Source organism: Capsella rubella, unplaced genomic scaffold, assembly GCF_000375325.1.
Source record: "Capsella rubella cultivar Monte Gargano unplaced genomic scaffold, Caprub1_0 scaffold_1, whole genome shotgun sequence".
In the NCBI taxonomy this organism is placed as follows: Eukaryota; Viridiplantae; Streptophyta; class Magnoliopsida; order Brassicales; family Brassicaceae; genus Capsella; species Capsella rubella.
The window spans coordinates 6,652,210-6,668,158 of NW_006238923.1; the positions used below are offsets into that span (position 1 = coordinate 6,652,210).

The window sequence follows — 15,949 nt, forward strand, 5'->3', positions numbered from 1 at the left end:
TGTGGCGCGTAAAGAAACAAAAAGAGTCAAAACTCAAAAAGGTCAAAGGGAGCGCGTTTGTACTTTCTTTGGAACGGAACTCTCAAGTCTCAAATAAAACGCCGCAAAGTGTCAGGTGCGAATGGACACGTGGCGTTTATCTCAAGAGGGCTTAGTCTTTATTGTGTGTGGTCTGCGTGTACTAGAGAGACTGTTTTTGGGTTCTCTTGTCCTTGTCCTTGTTTTTCACGTGGATTCTTACTTCAACTCCTCTTTCGTTGTCAACGTTGAATATTTTCCGCTGCGTCTAGAGGATTCTGCTGCTTTAAGAGAATCTGAAAACGATTCTTGTGCATTGAAGAGGAGGAGAAGAAGAAGAAAATAACAAAGATTAATCATTGATGAATTGAAGATGATTGTTTAGTTACATTACAATATTACATTCACATTACATTGTGTATTGTGGTTGACTTGTTCTCTTTTGTTTTTATAAAGACAATTCCACAGGTTATATATAAATATGGGGAAAACAAGAAAAGTACAACAACATCAAGTTAGAATGAAAAGTCAAATCACTGTCCTATAAAAATGTATATATACCTTGCAGTATTTTCTTCTTCTTCTTCTCAGTTTGTTGTTTGCAGTACACATTAAAAAAACAGCTGTACTTTGCGATGGCCAGGAATGATCTCGATGTAAGTTGATTTGGTCTATCTGCATCTTTTTTTCCTTTTCTTTTCTATCTGTTAAATGAAGCTGCAGCAGAAGTGTCTTCATAATGTACTTTCCATGCATTTCCGCTGTCTGTCTCGCTGCAGGCTTGGTTCGTGGCCGGGATAGCTGCAAGATCTCCGTCTAAGCTCATTTGCTGCACTTCTGCTGATGATAGGATCTTTATGTTTTGCACGCAGTTCACAAACTCCCTGAGGAAACAAACAGACCACCATTATCAGAATTGTAAGATCATTATTGATTCTGAGATTTGTTTCTTAAGAGCTGTGTGTTGAATCTTTGATTGATATAGAGTTTTTTTTTAAGATCTAGAACTTACTCCCAAGGATCATCACCAACGAGTAATATATCGTTTTCATGATCAGTGTAAACGAGTTTCCAATCAGAGGTTAGCGGATCTTCGAGCTGCCCTTCGATGCCAAACATTCTTGCTAAGTCATGCCTAAGTTCATCATAGCCACTATAACGGGTAACATCTATTGATCTTCCTACTGACCCTCGTTTTTGAACCTTCAAGGATTAAGATTCACAATTTTCAGCATTTAACATTTAAAGCTTAAAGAGGCAAAAGATGATAGCTTTGGGAAGGGAGACGAAGATCTCTAACCTTTGTATATGTTCGCATTCGTTGTGTTTGATTCGGCCAGAGTCCACCACCATTCATGATGCCTGAATCATTGATGCCACCGACCTCATTTGAACATCCAGACTTAAAGGGGATGCTGGGAATACCAAATGACTGAGAACTGATTGCAGCACTGGATAGCTCTGTCTCAATGTCTCTTGGTGCGTTGCCGTAGTTGGGAACCAAGTTCTGAAAGTCCTTTTGAGAATACAGAGCATCAGAAGTTACAGCTTCGAGATTACTAGCAAAAGCTAAGTTGTTTCTTGGTTGATGAGATTGGCAATCTCCATCGAAACCAAATGATGGTAGTGGGAAAGTCTGTTGCTGCTGTGCAGAGCCAACAACATCAGGACAATACGTTGTTCCCGCTGTGGATACATCGATTTGATCTGTTACTGCGCCTTTAAATTTGAACTGTTCACCAGCACTCTTCAAATTCACCATGCCTTGATTGATCCGGTTGTCGGTTTTTGCATAAAGCTCTTGAACAGGATTACTTGCACGCTCAAATACAGATTCAGATGCAGATACAGATACCGCTTGTCCTTGTTGATTTCTGCTGAGGAAATTCGTCGGTGAAACATTATCATGCCCGGTGTTATTGGTGGAAGGCGAGGTTGAACAAGAAGGAGCTTCTCCATCTGTGTGACCAGAATGTGATCTTCCGGCGGCTACAAGAGGTTTATTATTCATTTGTCCCTGTTGCTGATGATTCACCTGAATCTGTGGAGGCTGCATGAAAGTTGAAGCTGAGAAGCTGTTATTACCATGCGCCAAGGGCTGCTGGTTCTGAGATGACAGAAGTTGTTGCAATTGATGGCTTTGTGGCTGCTGTAACGCCGAGAACTGTGGCTGTAAGGATGAAGTTACTGGAGGAATCGACTGCTGCTGTTGCTGCTGCTGTAGCTTCTGGAGTAGCTGCAACTGAAGCTGTTGTGAAGGACTTGGTTTTGGCGATTGTTGTTGCATTTGGAGCTGCTGTGGATTTTGGGACAGAGATTGTTGTAGTGAATGCAGAGAGGACTGTTCTTGCTGGTTTCTTAAGGATTGGCTACTGTTGTGCAATTCCAGTTGCTGCTGAAACTGCAATTCTTGTGCAAAGGATGTCATTTGAGACGAGCCTTTATTCCCTGAGTGTATGTTCTGGTGTGTCATTTTAACACCATTAGGGAGCATTGACTGCTGCTGAAGCTGCGACTGAGTAGTAGATTGGTGCGGATTTTGACAAGAGACTTGGTTAGCAACAGCACTCACATCGGAACCTGTGTTATAGATCCCCTGTTGCTGCAGCTGTTGGTGTGACATCTGTAGTTGTTGTTGTTGTTGTTGAGATTTCACCATGGCTGGTTGTGCTTGCATCTGTTGACTGATATGGTTAAGCGTATTTAGTTTGTTGAATTGGGAATTTGCGGAAGAGAGATTTGGGGATTGGAAGTTCAACAGCTTGGAAGGGTCGTTGGAAGCAAAATTGTTTGGTAGGTTATAAGATGAGAGCGCGGACGGGAGCTGAGGAGTAGCAGAACCTGACAGTGGATTGTTTTGCTGCATACTCATCCATTGAACTAGACTTAAACCAGGAAACATCGAACTCTGTGCGTCTTTCATCCCAAATTCTTCTCCCATCCAAGGCATTGCTCTTTTAAAAGCGTTTTCCATGTCCAACTCATCATCTGCAACAAACCTCCAAGGTTAGTCTCCGGAAACTAGTCAAAGATCTATGGAGACAGAAGAAGATGGAAAGCAATAAACTCACCTGGCATTCCCGGTTGCCTCGGGTACTTAGGTCTAAAAAATGGAGGAGGGCATATGTAAAAAGGAGTTATGACAGGTTCTATTTCCCATATGGATACTCGGCTTGGCCTATCTCCAGCTGTTGATTCATCCCATCCTACCTGTTTGAACCATGAAGGATTCAGGAATATATTCAGAAAAAATGAGCATCATAAAGAGTTTAACACAACTCTAATATACATTACCTGAAGATTACGCCATTGTGAGCCTTTCCATCTTACAGGGTCAAGATCACTAATACCAGTGACTGTACCCATATATCTGCGAACCCCACAATCTTCAGTCTCAAACATCATCCGGAATCGCATCCCCAGTGATACTTGAGCGTACAAAGCTTTGTTGTATTTGGCTAAAGGAACTACAAACTCTGAAGGACTTGCCCTTGGATTGAAGAAGATGGTAAAAGGGCTACTGTTGGCATTAGCATGAGCTGCAGCTGCAAGAATCCCAATGTGCATACTGTCACTGGATATGACCGATGAGGAAAGAGTCGGGGTTTGCCTATTTGCACGTCTTATACCCAACATCAGCTGTGATTTCTCATCTCTGCAAAACAGTATTTAAACCCAAGTGCCCTTGTGAGAAGAGGAAAGTCCATTTCTGCTTAGTGTTTTGATCTAAGAATGACTCATACCTTACAAACAAAACTGAGTCACCCGCGAATAGTCTCTTTGTGCTAACAAAAACGCTCCAACCTGTGGTAAGCAAGTGCCTTTTTGGTTGGCCTAAATTCAGATTACATCAAAGAAAGCAAATCAGGTTGAAGTTTTCAATATTTTGGACTAGTAAACCAATCTTGAGATGATTCAAACCTCGATAAATATGTCTGAATGTCCATGTAGTATCATGTAGATCTTTGGCTACAATCTCTTGTGCAGGTGGTTGCATCGAGAAATCCTATATTTAAGCATCCTCAGAACTTTAAGCAAAACGGATTCAAAGGATGAATCAAGAGAAACAAATCAGTTTGATGAGAGACATACAAGAGGAGGGAATATTTTCTCAGCTGCACGACGCGGTACAGAGAATCCACCGTGAGTGCTTGTGTCACTCGCTGTAAGAGTCTTGCAGAAAAACTCAGTAGGTTGTCTGTTTAGCTTCAAACCCATATCAGAAGCTAGCAATGCTTCTCTGTCATACTGTACACGTTTGATAATGGAGCAAGATCAGCTACAAAGTTGTCAACTTTAAACCAAGACACCACAAGCTAAACTCATGGAGATAGAAGATTCAGACCTTATTCACAGGTTGAAGAGTCATCTGTGCATATACTTCATCGGTTTCAGTATCAGCCTGATTCAGATTACACAAGTTATGATTAATCATCTTTCTTCTTCTCTCTCTCTCTCTTTCTCTCTGATTTTGAGTAGACAAGTTGGAGGGAAAAGAGGCTTACATGTAATGTAACACTGTGAAGCAAGCAAATCAGCTTAGAAGGAAGATTCGGGTAATTTGGTATAAAATCTGTTTGCTTCTGCATCGATGCTGCAACCTGAAAAAAGGTGAGGGGGGGTTCATTGAACAAATGATTGGTCAGATTGCAATAGAAAAAAGTTGTAAATGATCTGAAACGCAAGAAAAGAGGGGTATGGAACCTACTTGCTCGCTATGACCTTGAGGGAAGTAAACCACAAGACTTCCGACAGGAGGCAATGAAACCAAAGGCCCTGCACAAGCGTGCCATAGTTGAGAATTGATTGGCTTCTTCTCTCCTGTTCATCCATAATAATATCAGACCAAAAACAAAACATTCAAAATCTTGCAGATTGAAATTTTAATAAAAGTTTGCAGCATTAATGATTCAACCACTTCATTAAATACAGTGATAGAAGAAGAAGTCGATTTTTGGTGGCTTAGTGCTGACTCAAAGTTAAAAACAAAACTTGATGAACATGAAATGCAGAAAACTGTATTGAAATAAATATTAAAAAAGTCCCCAAGAAAAAGGATGAGAAAGAAATCGAGTAGAAAGCTGGTTGAAATACCTTCGTTGGAATTGGGAAGAAACCCATTTGAAGGAGCCTTCATGGTTTACAGAAGAAACAACGGAAACTTCAAAAAAAAAGAGAGCAAAACTTTATGTTTTATTTAGTTTGGTTTGATGTGGAGGGAGGAAACAGAGTTGTTGAGCACAAAATGAAGGAATCTGTTAGTATAGACAGAGCTCTAGTACTCTTGTAAAAAGGGGAAAAAGAGAGAGAGAAGAGCATGACAAACTAAGCAATGATTTTGGTTTTTCAAAATCATTCCGAAAAACAAAAGCCTTTTCTATTTAGTTCATAAGAGAATACTTGTTGAAGCTTTCAGACCCAAAAAAAAAAAAAAAAGTTTTAGGCTCTTTAAAAACAAAAGCTTTTTGTTTTCGTGTTTCTACAGATTCTCAAGTGTTTGTTTAAAGAAAAAAAGGAAAAAAAATTTGGAGTTTTTTTTGAGATTTTAATTACTAGTAAAGAGAGACGATTGAGATCGGGAGAGGGGGGGGATACATGCGAAAAGATGAATTATGCCCTCTGACGTGGCACCCCCCACTTGATGTCTTCTTCTTCTCGGTCCCACCTTCTTTTTTTTTTACTACACCTTTTTTACATTTTTCTTATACAAATTGTTTTATGTTGTCGATGGTTTTTAAAAATCTGTTAACTTTCCCTCGTTTTCTTTATAACTATATAGTTTTCTTCACTGATATGGATTTTTTTTTTAAAGATCAAGAATGTATAAATATTATGGACATTGTATTTTTTTTTTTTTATGTTTGAGATCTCGGATTAAGTTGTATAAAATTAATTAGTAGACTAACCGGATTTGTTGAGAAAACTAGTTATATATAAGGATTAGGTTCGGCGGATTGAGCAAGTGCAAAGCCAAATGAAGTATTTTTTTTATTACTATTTAAATAAACTAAATCCAAGATTATATAAACTCTTTTGTTACCATTAAAGATGTCCTACTTTTTTTCTTTATGTAACGATGATTCTTTGTTATTATATCTAAAAATAATAAAAGTTAGGGTTCATTCATCGAAAGAAGAAAGATAAAACTATATTTTAAAAAATAAAATTCGTATAAACGAACAATATCATAAAAGCTCACGCATATATGTTGATTGTTTTTTTTTTTTGGTAGTGATATATGTTGATATTATCATGAATAGATATATATATATATATATATGTAAGAAAATATTATGGATTGGTCCAAATTGGGACATGTCCGTATAATTTCATGAAAGAAAAAAAAACATTGGGAAAATATGTACTCTTTCTATTATAATGCATTAGGGTAGTAGTAATAGTAAGTAGCCAGTATTTTATAATTAGGTTGAGATTATTATGATTAGAATAAATATTCCCTTTTGATACGCAATGGAGCACCCACTAGCCGCAAAAGGAGGAGAACTTCACATGTTTACAGAGAGCTACGGACATCATTATACTCCAATTAAAAAGCTTTAGCCTCTTCATGTGTTTTTATTATTTTTCAGCCTAATTATTTAGTAAAGTATTAATCTTCTGATTAAATTTTTAATGTTCTTTCTTCTCTCTTTAATTTTAATCTATTAAAACTTAAAAGTGCTTTACAATTAATCTGGACGGAAGTAGAGTAGTTCCTTACTTTCAGCTCTCTACGTATAAATAGACTAATTGTTTTAGAGAGCCTTTATTTTCCCATTTTATAGAAATCCGAGAATATAAATTAACTTTTGTTTCTTGAAAACAGGTAATTTATTTATTTATTTCTGATTTAAATGAAAAAAAAATCAGTATACATGCATTTAGTGGGAAGGTTTTGACCTAATTATCACCTTTTTGTTTATTGATATTAATGCAGTATAGTCTATGTTTAGGAAAACGGAATTTAATTTGGAACATTTATATATGTTTCGTGAACAACTCTGACTCTTTCCAAAGTATATATTCTTTTACTGATTTTGTCAATACTTTTAGAAGATGATTGTTCGATGTATAAGTATAATATATAGTTTAACATATCGAGGTTTTTTTTTTTTTTTTTTTGTCGTCTAACATATCGAGGTTGTTAAACAAGAATACCGACTATTAGCCGTGAACTTTGTTTTCCTATAAAAGATTATGCATGAACTTACCCGATAGTCTATTTGATTTGTGTTTTTCTTATAATTTACAACATGTAAATAGATTAATCAGGCATCTAAATAGTTGTAAATGTTAAACAAGAGATGTGTTGTACATTGTTTTCTAAGTTCGAGGTGAAGCTATCTCAAGAATCTTGACTCCTAATGAAAGAAAACTTCCAAAAAAAAAAACGGAATGTAAGTAAAGTTTGAAGTTAGGTTTAAACATATAGAATCAACATTTCAAAAAGATATATGGGACGACAAAGTAAATCTCAAGAAGAATAAAAGTAGGCATGCTTTAATTTGTTTTTGCCTTTTCGGGTCAATATTAGCTGCGCGTGGAGAGTATATGTACGTACAAACAATTGATGTGTTTTGTAACCACTCCTCATCAAAAACGAATTAACCATCCTTAATAACACTCAATCATTGTTAATCTTTCTTTTTTCACCTCCCACTATTGACTTTTGTTCCTATATCATATAAGTTTTGATTTATATTGCATTCTGAAATGTTTACCTTTCCCCAAATCGGAATCGATTTGTTTTTGTTTTACGTACCTATACTCTCTTTTTTGGTAAAACGTACCTATACTCATGCACCATAATTATAAGGAAAACTTAGATTTATGAATTCGTCAATTTCTCCCACCGTGAATGTACAATGATTTACAAGTGATAGTCAATATATATAGGGAGAATATGGTGTTTTTATCTTTGATTTGCTACAAAAAAAAAAACAAAAAAAAATATTAACACTAAATAAATGTATGTGCACGTGAGGGTGGGTGCAGCATGCACGTGAGGTGTGGCAGACGATGTCGGGAGAGACAGGCTCTAGACTCCGACCGAGTCTTTCGGTTTAGCCAAAATGGTTTTGCTGTTGTGTGTGCCTCTGTGTCTCTTCTCCTCATCGTAATCACACACACTCTCTCTTGTTTGTTCTATTTTTTCCCAACCAACAATATATTTTTTCTAGTTTTTGTTAACCAGATGCATACTATCTTAAAACCTTATTTGCATACATATGCTAGTTTATGTTTCAGCAGTACAAACGGTACATATGTGCTAAGGACGTTGCAAAAAAAAAACAAAAACAAAAATATAACCATGGAATTCTGAACCTAAATAATATGGAATATATAGCTACGTTTTTTTATTAATATATATTTATCGACTAACGATAAAATTGAGATTGTAGTGATATGAATTGAACTTAACCAATCCTAAGTTGATAATACTGTTGTGTCAGATCGATTAATAAAGCAATCAACCATTAATCTCATCAGAAATAGAACTCAACATGAATGAAATTAACTATAACATCTTTAACAAAAAAAAAAAAAAATTAACTATAACATTTTCATATGGATATTAAATTTTAGATACTCGTTATTTGAAATAGTTGTTATACAACTTGTGTGGGTATAAGCCTCAGTTTACTTGGTTATTCACAGTTTTAGTTTTATTTTGCATGCTTGTTGTTTGTCAAAAAAAAAAAAAAAGAAGGTATTTTGCATAATTTTTAAGCTATGTCGACAGCCGAATTAATTATCTAGTCAGAAGAAAAAAAAAAAACAATTCTCTAATCATATATCACTCTGTCACCTCAACTTGGTTTTGGATTTGTTTATTTTGTGCGATCCAAATAATTAACTCAAATACGGATGAATGATGAATCTAACCCAAACCGACTCGTTAGTACATTAAATTAACTAACATAATTTTTGCTTAGTCCGAGCACACATGTACATGAAGGTTCCTATAGTTGTAACTTGTAATAAACGATATTTTTAATTAGCTAACACCTTCAATACGTACGGCCTTCTTCCAAAAAAAAAAAATCTTCAAAACGATATTACAGTTTCATATTATTTTCTTTTGACTAGAGATGATGTTGTTGGGCATAGAGATTATTTTCTTTTTCATAAATCAACTTTTGACTGGATTGTATATGAAATATTGGAGTACCCGAGTAGGTTTTAGTAAGACAAATCATTCAAGTGTGGTATGGATCGGAACTGTTATAATTTTTAGCAAGTTTTCTGAAAATCAATTTCAATATTATATTACAGTGTATTCATGTGGATTTCAAGATTAAATATAAAAATCGAAAAAAAAAATCAAATCTAATTTCGACAGCCAAGCATTTCATAAGTAGCAAGCATGCCTCGGTACTCGGCTGCAATTGAACTCCAATGTGACAAGGTTCTTCTAATGGATGGTAATTTACAATATCATTAATAAATATCAAATTAAATATACTGTGAGATATGAACCAATTATAATTCCTAACTTTTGCATTGTATGTGATCAAATACACACATAAGTTAACAAATCACGTTGGTTTTAAATAGTAGTACATTAGCATAATAAATCGAAGTTAAGTGTTTAAAACTTTCTGATGTGAGTTAGTCATGGTACTTTAAACTTTTTAAAAAATTACATAAAAATACATAAGATATATATATATATATATATATATATATATATATATATTTATGATTAACATGCCCACAATTCTACAGTTAATTATTTTCCTTCTTTTCTTGCATGTTTTATATGGTAGATCCACATTAATGAAATTATATATTAGTAAGTATAATTCGATATTTCTTACATCTTATTAAACGCCCTAGACATATCATATCAAGAACACTGTGTATTACGTAGGCAATAAAAATCAACATCAATACACATTTCCCATTCAACTGTTGCCAAGAAATTATTTTTGTCCACAAAAACTATATCAACATATAAACACTCGAAATAGTTTTATAGTCATTTTCCAGATATGTATGTAGGCTATCACTGTTAAATTATTGTTGAACAATTATTTTGTGTAAATTCACGAATATTTTTGCTCGTAATATTTTTTTAAAAATGAAAACATGTGGCTGCTGGTAATGAGTATTACATGATGAGGGATAAAAATTATAGAGAGATTGGTCAAACCTCGACAGCTTCTACATATCTAGAGACAGCTGCACATGTATGTCACTGATTGATGCATACATACACATTCACTTTGCATATACAAGTATATGTAAGTATTAAACTACTCTCTTATTGTAAATTCCAAAAAAAACTAGTATAACGTTGCTTCGTTTCTTGTCCAACACCATAATGATCATGTTGTAACTTCTTGATTTTGGGTGTAAAATATGCATGCTTACATTGATCATCACCGTGATCTATCGGCGTAAGGAAGAGATCGCATATGAATCTTTTTATCGTAATTTTTCCGGTTGAAATGTTTTATTTACTTACCACGACGATCAAAATCATACATATGAATATTTTCTAATTGAACGTACGCATCTTTTCTTTTGAAAGACTAATTTCCAGTTCCAATCGTCTCACAAGGATAATGGCTTTTAAACCCAAAAAAAAAAAAAAAAGGATAATGGATTGCTTTGATAGTTTTTTTTCCGGTCGCGACTTATGAAACTATCATCTATTGTTCTAACCAAATCTGATTTTATGCTATTATTATAAGCATGTATAATAACATGTAAAATTCATACTGGTTGATGATATATTAGTTATGATTATATTTATAAGGATGACACGTATTCACAAACAGCAACAAACACTGAGGACAACACAACCAATGGAAAGTTAGAATATGTGGAAACCAACGTTAATAAAAGCGAAGATTATGCGACAAGACCCAACTACTTCTCCCTTGTTCTCAGTCATCAATCAACAGATCAGAGAATCTTACTATCAACGTTACACGTTTTTCCTTTTTTCCCATTTCTTTTTCTTACTTTCAAGAGCCTCTCTTGTCATTGTACCCCATTTATAGAATGGACAGAAGTATACTCGAGATCTTTTATCACTATTAGTTGAAACTATACATTCATTTTTTCCCCTAATAGCATAAAAAATTCATATATTTTCATATATTATGGATGTGCTAACACTGCAGAATTCACATTGTAAGAACTACATTGTGAAAAAATCAACAACTATATAATAGCAACGAAAAAACAATCCCATGGTTATAAACTTAAGACTGTCCATGTCGACTGAAGTAGATACAAACTGGTATCTACCATGTACATTAGTGCATGTATTATGTATATATAATTGGATTACTCCATATTTCACATGGCATATGATTCGGTGCAGTGCACTTCATTATATAAGACATGACTACACAAACTAAATTAAAGAACTCAGGCTTCCTTTTTCTTATTTACTTTTCAAATCTTTCTAGAAATAAAGTGATGCTTAAAATAAAAACAATTTCAGAAAGAAAAAAAATGTGGTGCTCTTTCTCGTGAGTTCGGAATGCTGTTTACTAACTAGTAGTACAACATAATACGAATTATATTTGTCCATGTACAAAATTTAGACATCAAACTTAAGAGAACTAGCACAAATTAAGATTTTCCTTTTTAGAAAATTCCAATTCAACATAGACTTTAAACGCAGTTAATTTTAATTTCTTATAAAAAAGGACATACATTTTCTAGCTATTAATTAAAAAATACTGTAAAAAGTTCGTATATGGTAAACTTATTCATCTAAATGGTTGCTAGCACTTGGGACGAATGTTCATCATATGTTATCTTGCTATTATATTCGAATTCTGCCTAACGCTAGCTAGCTAGCATGCAGAAGATAACTTATGTATTATATACCCACCATATGTTTTATCAAACCATTTAGCTGATTATGAACCATATTTCCAAAAACGATTCCAACTTTTGAAAAGAAAAATATGTTTTTAGAAAGAGAAAACATGGGAATTGTATATACTACCGAGGATATTTATTTAACAAAAAATCATATCAAATGCAGATTTTAAACACACATATATGTACAAAAAGTATATATATATGTTGGATCATGTGTGTGTATATGGTAAAGAGACATAAGAGCAAACAGAATGATTTGGTGTAATGAAAATCCACAGCTGGTGGCGTTGGAAATGCAATTGGAATGATCCCATGTTAGGTTTTTACATGCCATCACTCGACATGCCTCTCTTTCCGCTTCCTTACCTTTATTGTTTTCTTTCATTATTACTTAATCCTCTCCTCTAATCTCTCGCTAAATCGTATCATCCCCGTCGTCATTAATAATCATTCACCTTTAATTATGCTTATTATTTAATCTTTATGTCTCATACAATAATTTATACTGTACTACTTAATTAACTCGAGAGCCTGTCTCCTTCCTTCTGTTCTCTGCTATTTGCCACCTTTTTATCTTTCATCTCTTACAGTTGTCTTTATAGTTAGACAGTTTATCCCATGTAAATCCTATTTCTCACTTTCGTTTTGTTGTAGTTGTAAGATTGATTAGTCCTGTGTATAAATCATTATAGGGTTTTTTCTATGTGTATACAATTAATCATTATAGTGATTATAAGTTTTATATACACATGCATGTTTCTTTTTCTGTTCTATTCAAATCATGAAGTGAATAGAATAAGAGGATACCATTTACGTATAATGCTTTCTTTCAAGTTGATTTTTATACATGTATAATAAATAGTGTTTACTTAAAGTTTATTAATTTGACACTATGTGTGTTCGCCTTTAGATTTTATTCCGAAGTAATGACATATATCAAGCATATAAGTATATAACAATCAAAGTTACACAATTGTATGGATAATTAGGGGTGAGACAAGGATATGACAGTTCCTCGGTATTAAATTTGTGTATGTTGATAGATAGAGAGATTCACCGACCAAAGTGTCGTCGTTTCGACGGTCCCCCCAACAACATTTGCTTAGAGCTTCATCTATCTTCCTTGAACGAGAAATTAGATGCTACATTTATTTTTCTTGTATTCTTGTCTGTTATATGCTCTTACCCCTAAAAAAAGCTTTAAAAAAAATCTATCTACGTACACATATACACATGTGATGATCTATACGAACATGTTTGGAATCAAACTATATAGAAAATTTTCTAGATGACAACGAATATTTAATTCTCACACAAAAACCTACACGTTCGATTCAGTTGTAAGTCTTAGACATACAACTGGCTTAAAGAAAATAAATCAAGTAGATCAAGAAAAGTAGACAAAATAAATGTAATAACAGAGACTAGAATACAACCGTATATACTAGAATGTTATGAAACTCATGATAATTTATAAAATATATCATTGTTGCGGAAAATAGAAATTGTCAAAAAAATCAGTTTGAAGTTAAGTTTCCAGCTGATATAGTTTATTGTTTCGCGGTTCCCTTCAAATGTTGTTGATTTCGGAAGACAACAAAGAAGAAAGCTCGAAACTTGTCTTGGTGAGATTGAATCATGTAAGGGACTAGTTGCGTGTCTATTCTCAGTTTATTTAATTTTTGAGAATCTTCAAAAACTAATTAATGGGTTTCGTATTTTTGCAGCCTTAAAGATGTAATCCGATAACTTGATCAGGTTTATTATGGCCATGTTATAAGCTTAAAGTCGGCAGAGAAGTAAATGGATTAGAGCATAGGCGTTGAACGAATACGGTCCACTAAGGTCCCAGTCACCAGGTATCTTGTCTTTCCTATTTGTTTGTGGGAACTCTCTCGTTTCTATTTTTATTTTACTTTTATATATATACTCGATTTAAAAGAAGAAGAAAAGATAGTAACGCCAAGTGTAAGAGACATATATCAATGCAGAAACAACATTAAAACCGTGATACATAATTTTTAGTCTGAATTAGAGATGAAACTGATCTTAAACCTTATCAAGAGAGAATGATCAGGTGGCACAATCAATCAAGGATGGAACACAAATCAAACTTTGTTACTACTATTCAAATGTTCCTTTTTTTTTAGGAAGGCTTTTCATAATCAAAAAACGTTTTGTCAACTACTGATCTTCGTTATATATATGCTTTCTTTTTTCTTCTTCTTCCAAATCTCTAATAAACAGTTTACTATTAATGATATGAAAGATTCATCATCGGACGGCAGTACATGTAAAAGAGAAGAACACGTGTCAGCATCCAGCACTGGATTACAATAATGAAGCCCACCAGGCCCACCTGTTAGCGTGCGGGAAGCATAATATAATTTTTTTTGTTTATTCCCACTCATGTCATGTAAGCTATTCACACCATTTCACTTCATGCCTCTCTCTCTCTGATGAGAGTTTTTTTTTTTTCTTCTTAATTCTGATGCAAAAGTCACTTTTCACCTCATGATTCCTTATCTGTGTCTTTCTAACCAGAAGTTTTTTTACTTGTAGGCAAAAAAAAAAAAAAAAAAGCGAGAAGATTTTTTTTCTTTACTACCCAAATTTCTAATTTCTTAAAACACGCCGCGTTATATATACATATTATCATTTTCCAAACAAGCCCAATAAAAGATTACGGCCCATTAACGTTTTTTTTAGTCTTATTAAGTGTATTTTTAATTGATCATGGTCAGGCCCGCCTGATGATTATTTTCGATATTATTTGATTCTTTCTTCTTCTTAATTTTTTTTTTTTTTCTTTTCTCTGATTCTTCTTCCTAAGATTCATTCATCGTGTATAACATTAAACTATTCAGGTATGATACAGAGTTTACAACTACCAGAAAAGCACTTGAACTGTCTTTTATTTTATTTCTATGTATGAAACAGTTTTATATATGCAAAGAACATATCTATCATATTCATTTTGTCATACTAATATATATTATATAATTTGTTTTTAGAAATTGATTTTGTCAGCCAAATCATTTAAATTTATAATTCGGAAGAAAAAGTATAGTACACTTGAGAAAAAGGAAACGTGGGCTGCTATATATAGATAGATAGTTCCAACATGGAATTTCAGTATTCAAAGTGGAATGCACGTTGCTGCTACAGTGCTACGAAATTCTAAAAACCCTTATCATCTATCATTGATCATCATATAAACTATATATTCAGTTAATTTAATTTCTGTGTATTCATTTCCTCCATAATACGTGTGCATTTTTCTCTATCAGTACATGCATGATCTACTTTTACAGTTTTAATGACCACGTACAGTAATACATTTTTTTTTTTTTTTTGCAATTATTTGTGATTTGTTTAAATTTTGTTATGATCTAAATATATGGAGGAGATAATTCAAACATATTCTAGTATTGTAGAAGAGTTACGTTCGAAGTGATCCTTTTTTTTTCAAAAAATTCTAATAGCATCCACATTCATATATATTACGTAATCTGATACACCTAGCAAATACATAATAAATAGGAATGATGTAAGAATATATATAAGTTGGTTTGAATAGTGGTGGTGGAAATTATAATATCAAACCAAATAACACGTAAGCTGAAATAGATAGATTCCAAAAACTCTGAATTCCACAACACCTCACATTATCACAGATTATAAAATCATCGAACAAGAAGCAATTGAGTATTATTGACTAATGACTATTGTACTCATATTTTGTAACCAGCAAAAAAATGCTAAATGATAGAAACTGAAAGAAAGTACTACGACCAAATGGTTGTTTGAAACTCATAGATAGGATGGATCTGTAAATACACACTGTAAAAGGGCCATGAAAGCCCATTAAAGTGATTAAACAACTTGAGAATAAGCAAAGAAGTGAGATTCTAGAAGAAGAGGAGAGCTAGGAGGTACTCAAAACTTAGGACGTACAACATTTTGGCAAATGTACTGCTTTGCGACAAAGCGTAGGTTTTAGATTTTATATTTTTAGTGTTCTCAAGGCTCAAACAAACACACAACCCCCCCCCACCACACTCTCTCTCTCTCCTCTACT

At 33.7% G+C, this 15,949-nt stretch overlaps 1 protein-coding gene across 1 annotated transcript; it reads right to left on the reverse strand.

The window, feature by feature from the left end:
- Positions 1-357: 357 nt before the first annotated feature.
- LOC17898551 (auxin response factor 19) lies at positions 358-5,420 on the reverse strand. The gene is made up of 12 exons (XM_006306583.2): positions 5,113-5,420; positions 4,727-4,839; positions 4,524-4,619; positions 4,364-4,420; positions 4,111-4,266; positions 3,940-4,024; positions 3,762-3,852; positions 3,313-3,673; positions 3,090-3,228; positions 1,319-3,006; positions 1,031-1,221; positions 358-902 (listed from the first exon to the last, which is right to left on the reverse strand). Exons 1-12 carry the CDS (start codon positions 5,153-5,155, stop codon positions 719-721), a joined length of 3,204 nt encoding a protein of 1,067 aa, XP_006306645.1. The 5' UTR covers positions 5,156-5,420; the 3' UTR covers positions 358-718.
- Between the last annotated feature and the right edge of the window lie 10,529 nt (positions 5,421-15,949).

Bases quoted from the DNA above. Each gene is read 5' to 3' on its own strand.
- LOC17898551 (XM_006306583.2), bottom strand. From the start codon at position 5,155: ATGAAGGCTCCTTCAAATGGGTTTCTTCCCAATTCCAACGAAG. The intron at 4,025-4,110 runs GTATGTCTCTCA...GCTTAAATATAG, and splicing joins AGAAAATATTCCCTCCTCTT to GATTTCTCGATGCAACCACC. The intron at 3,229-3,312 runs GTAATGTATATT...TGGTTCAAACAG, and splicing joins CACAATGGCGTAATCTTCAG to GTAGGATGGGATGAATCAAC.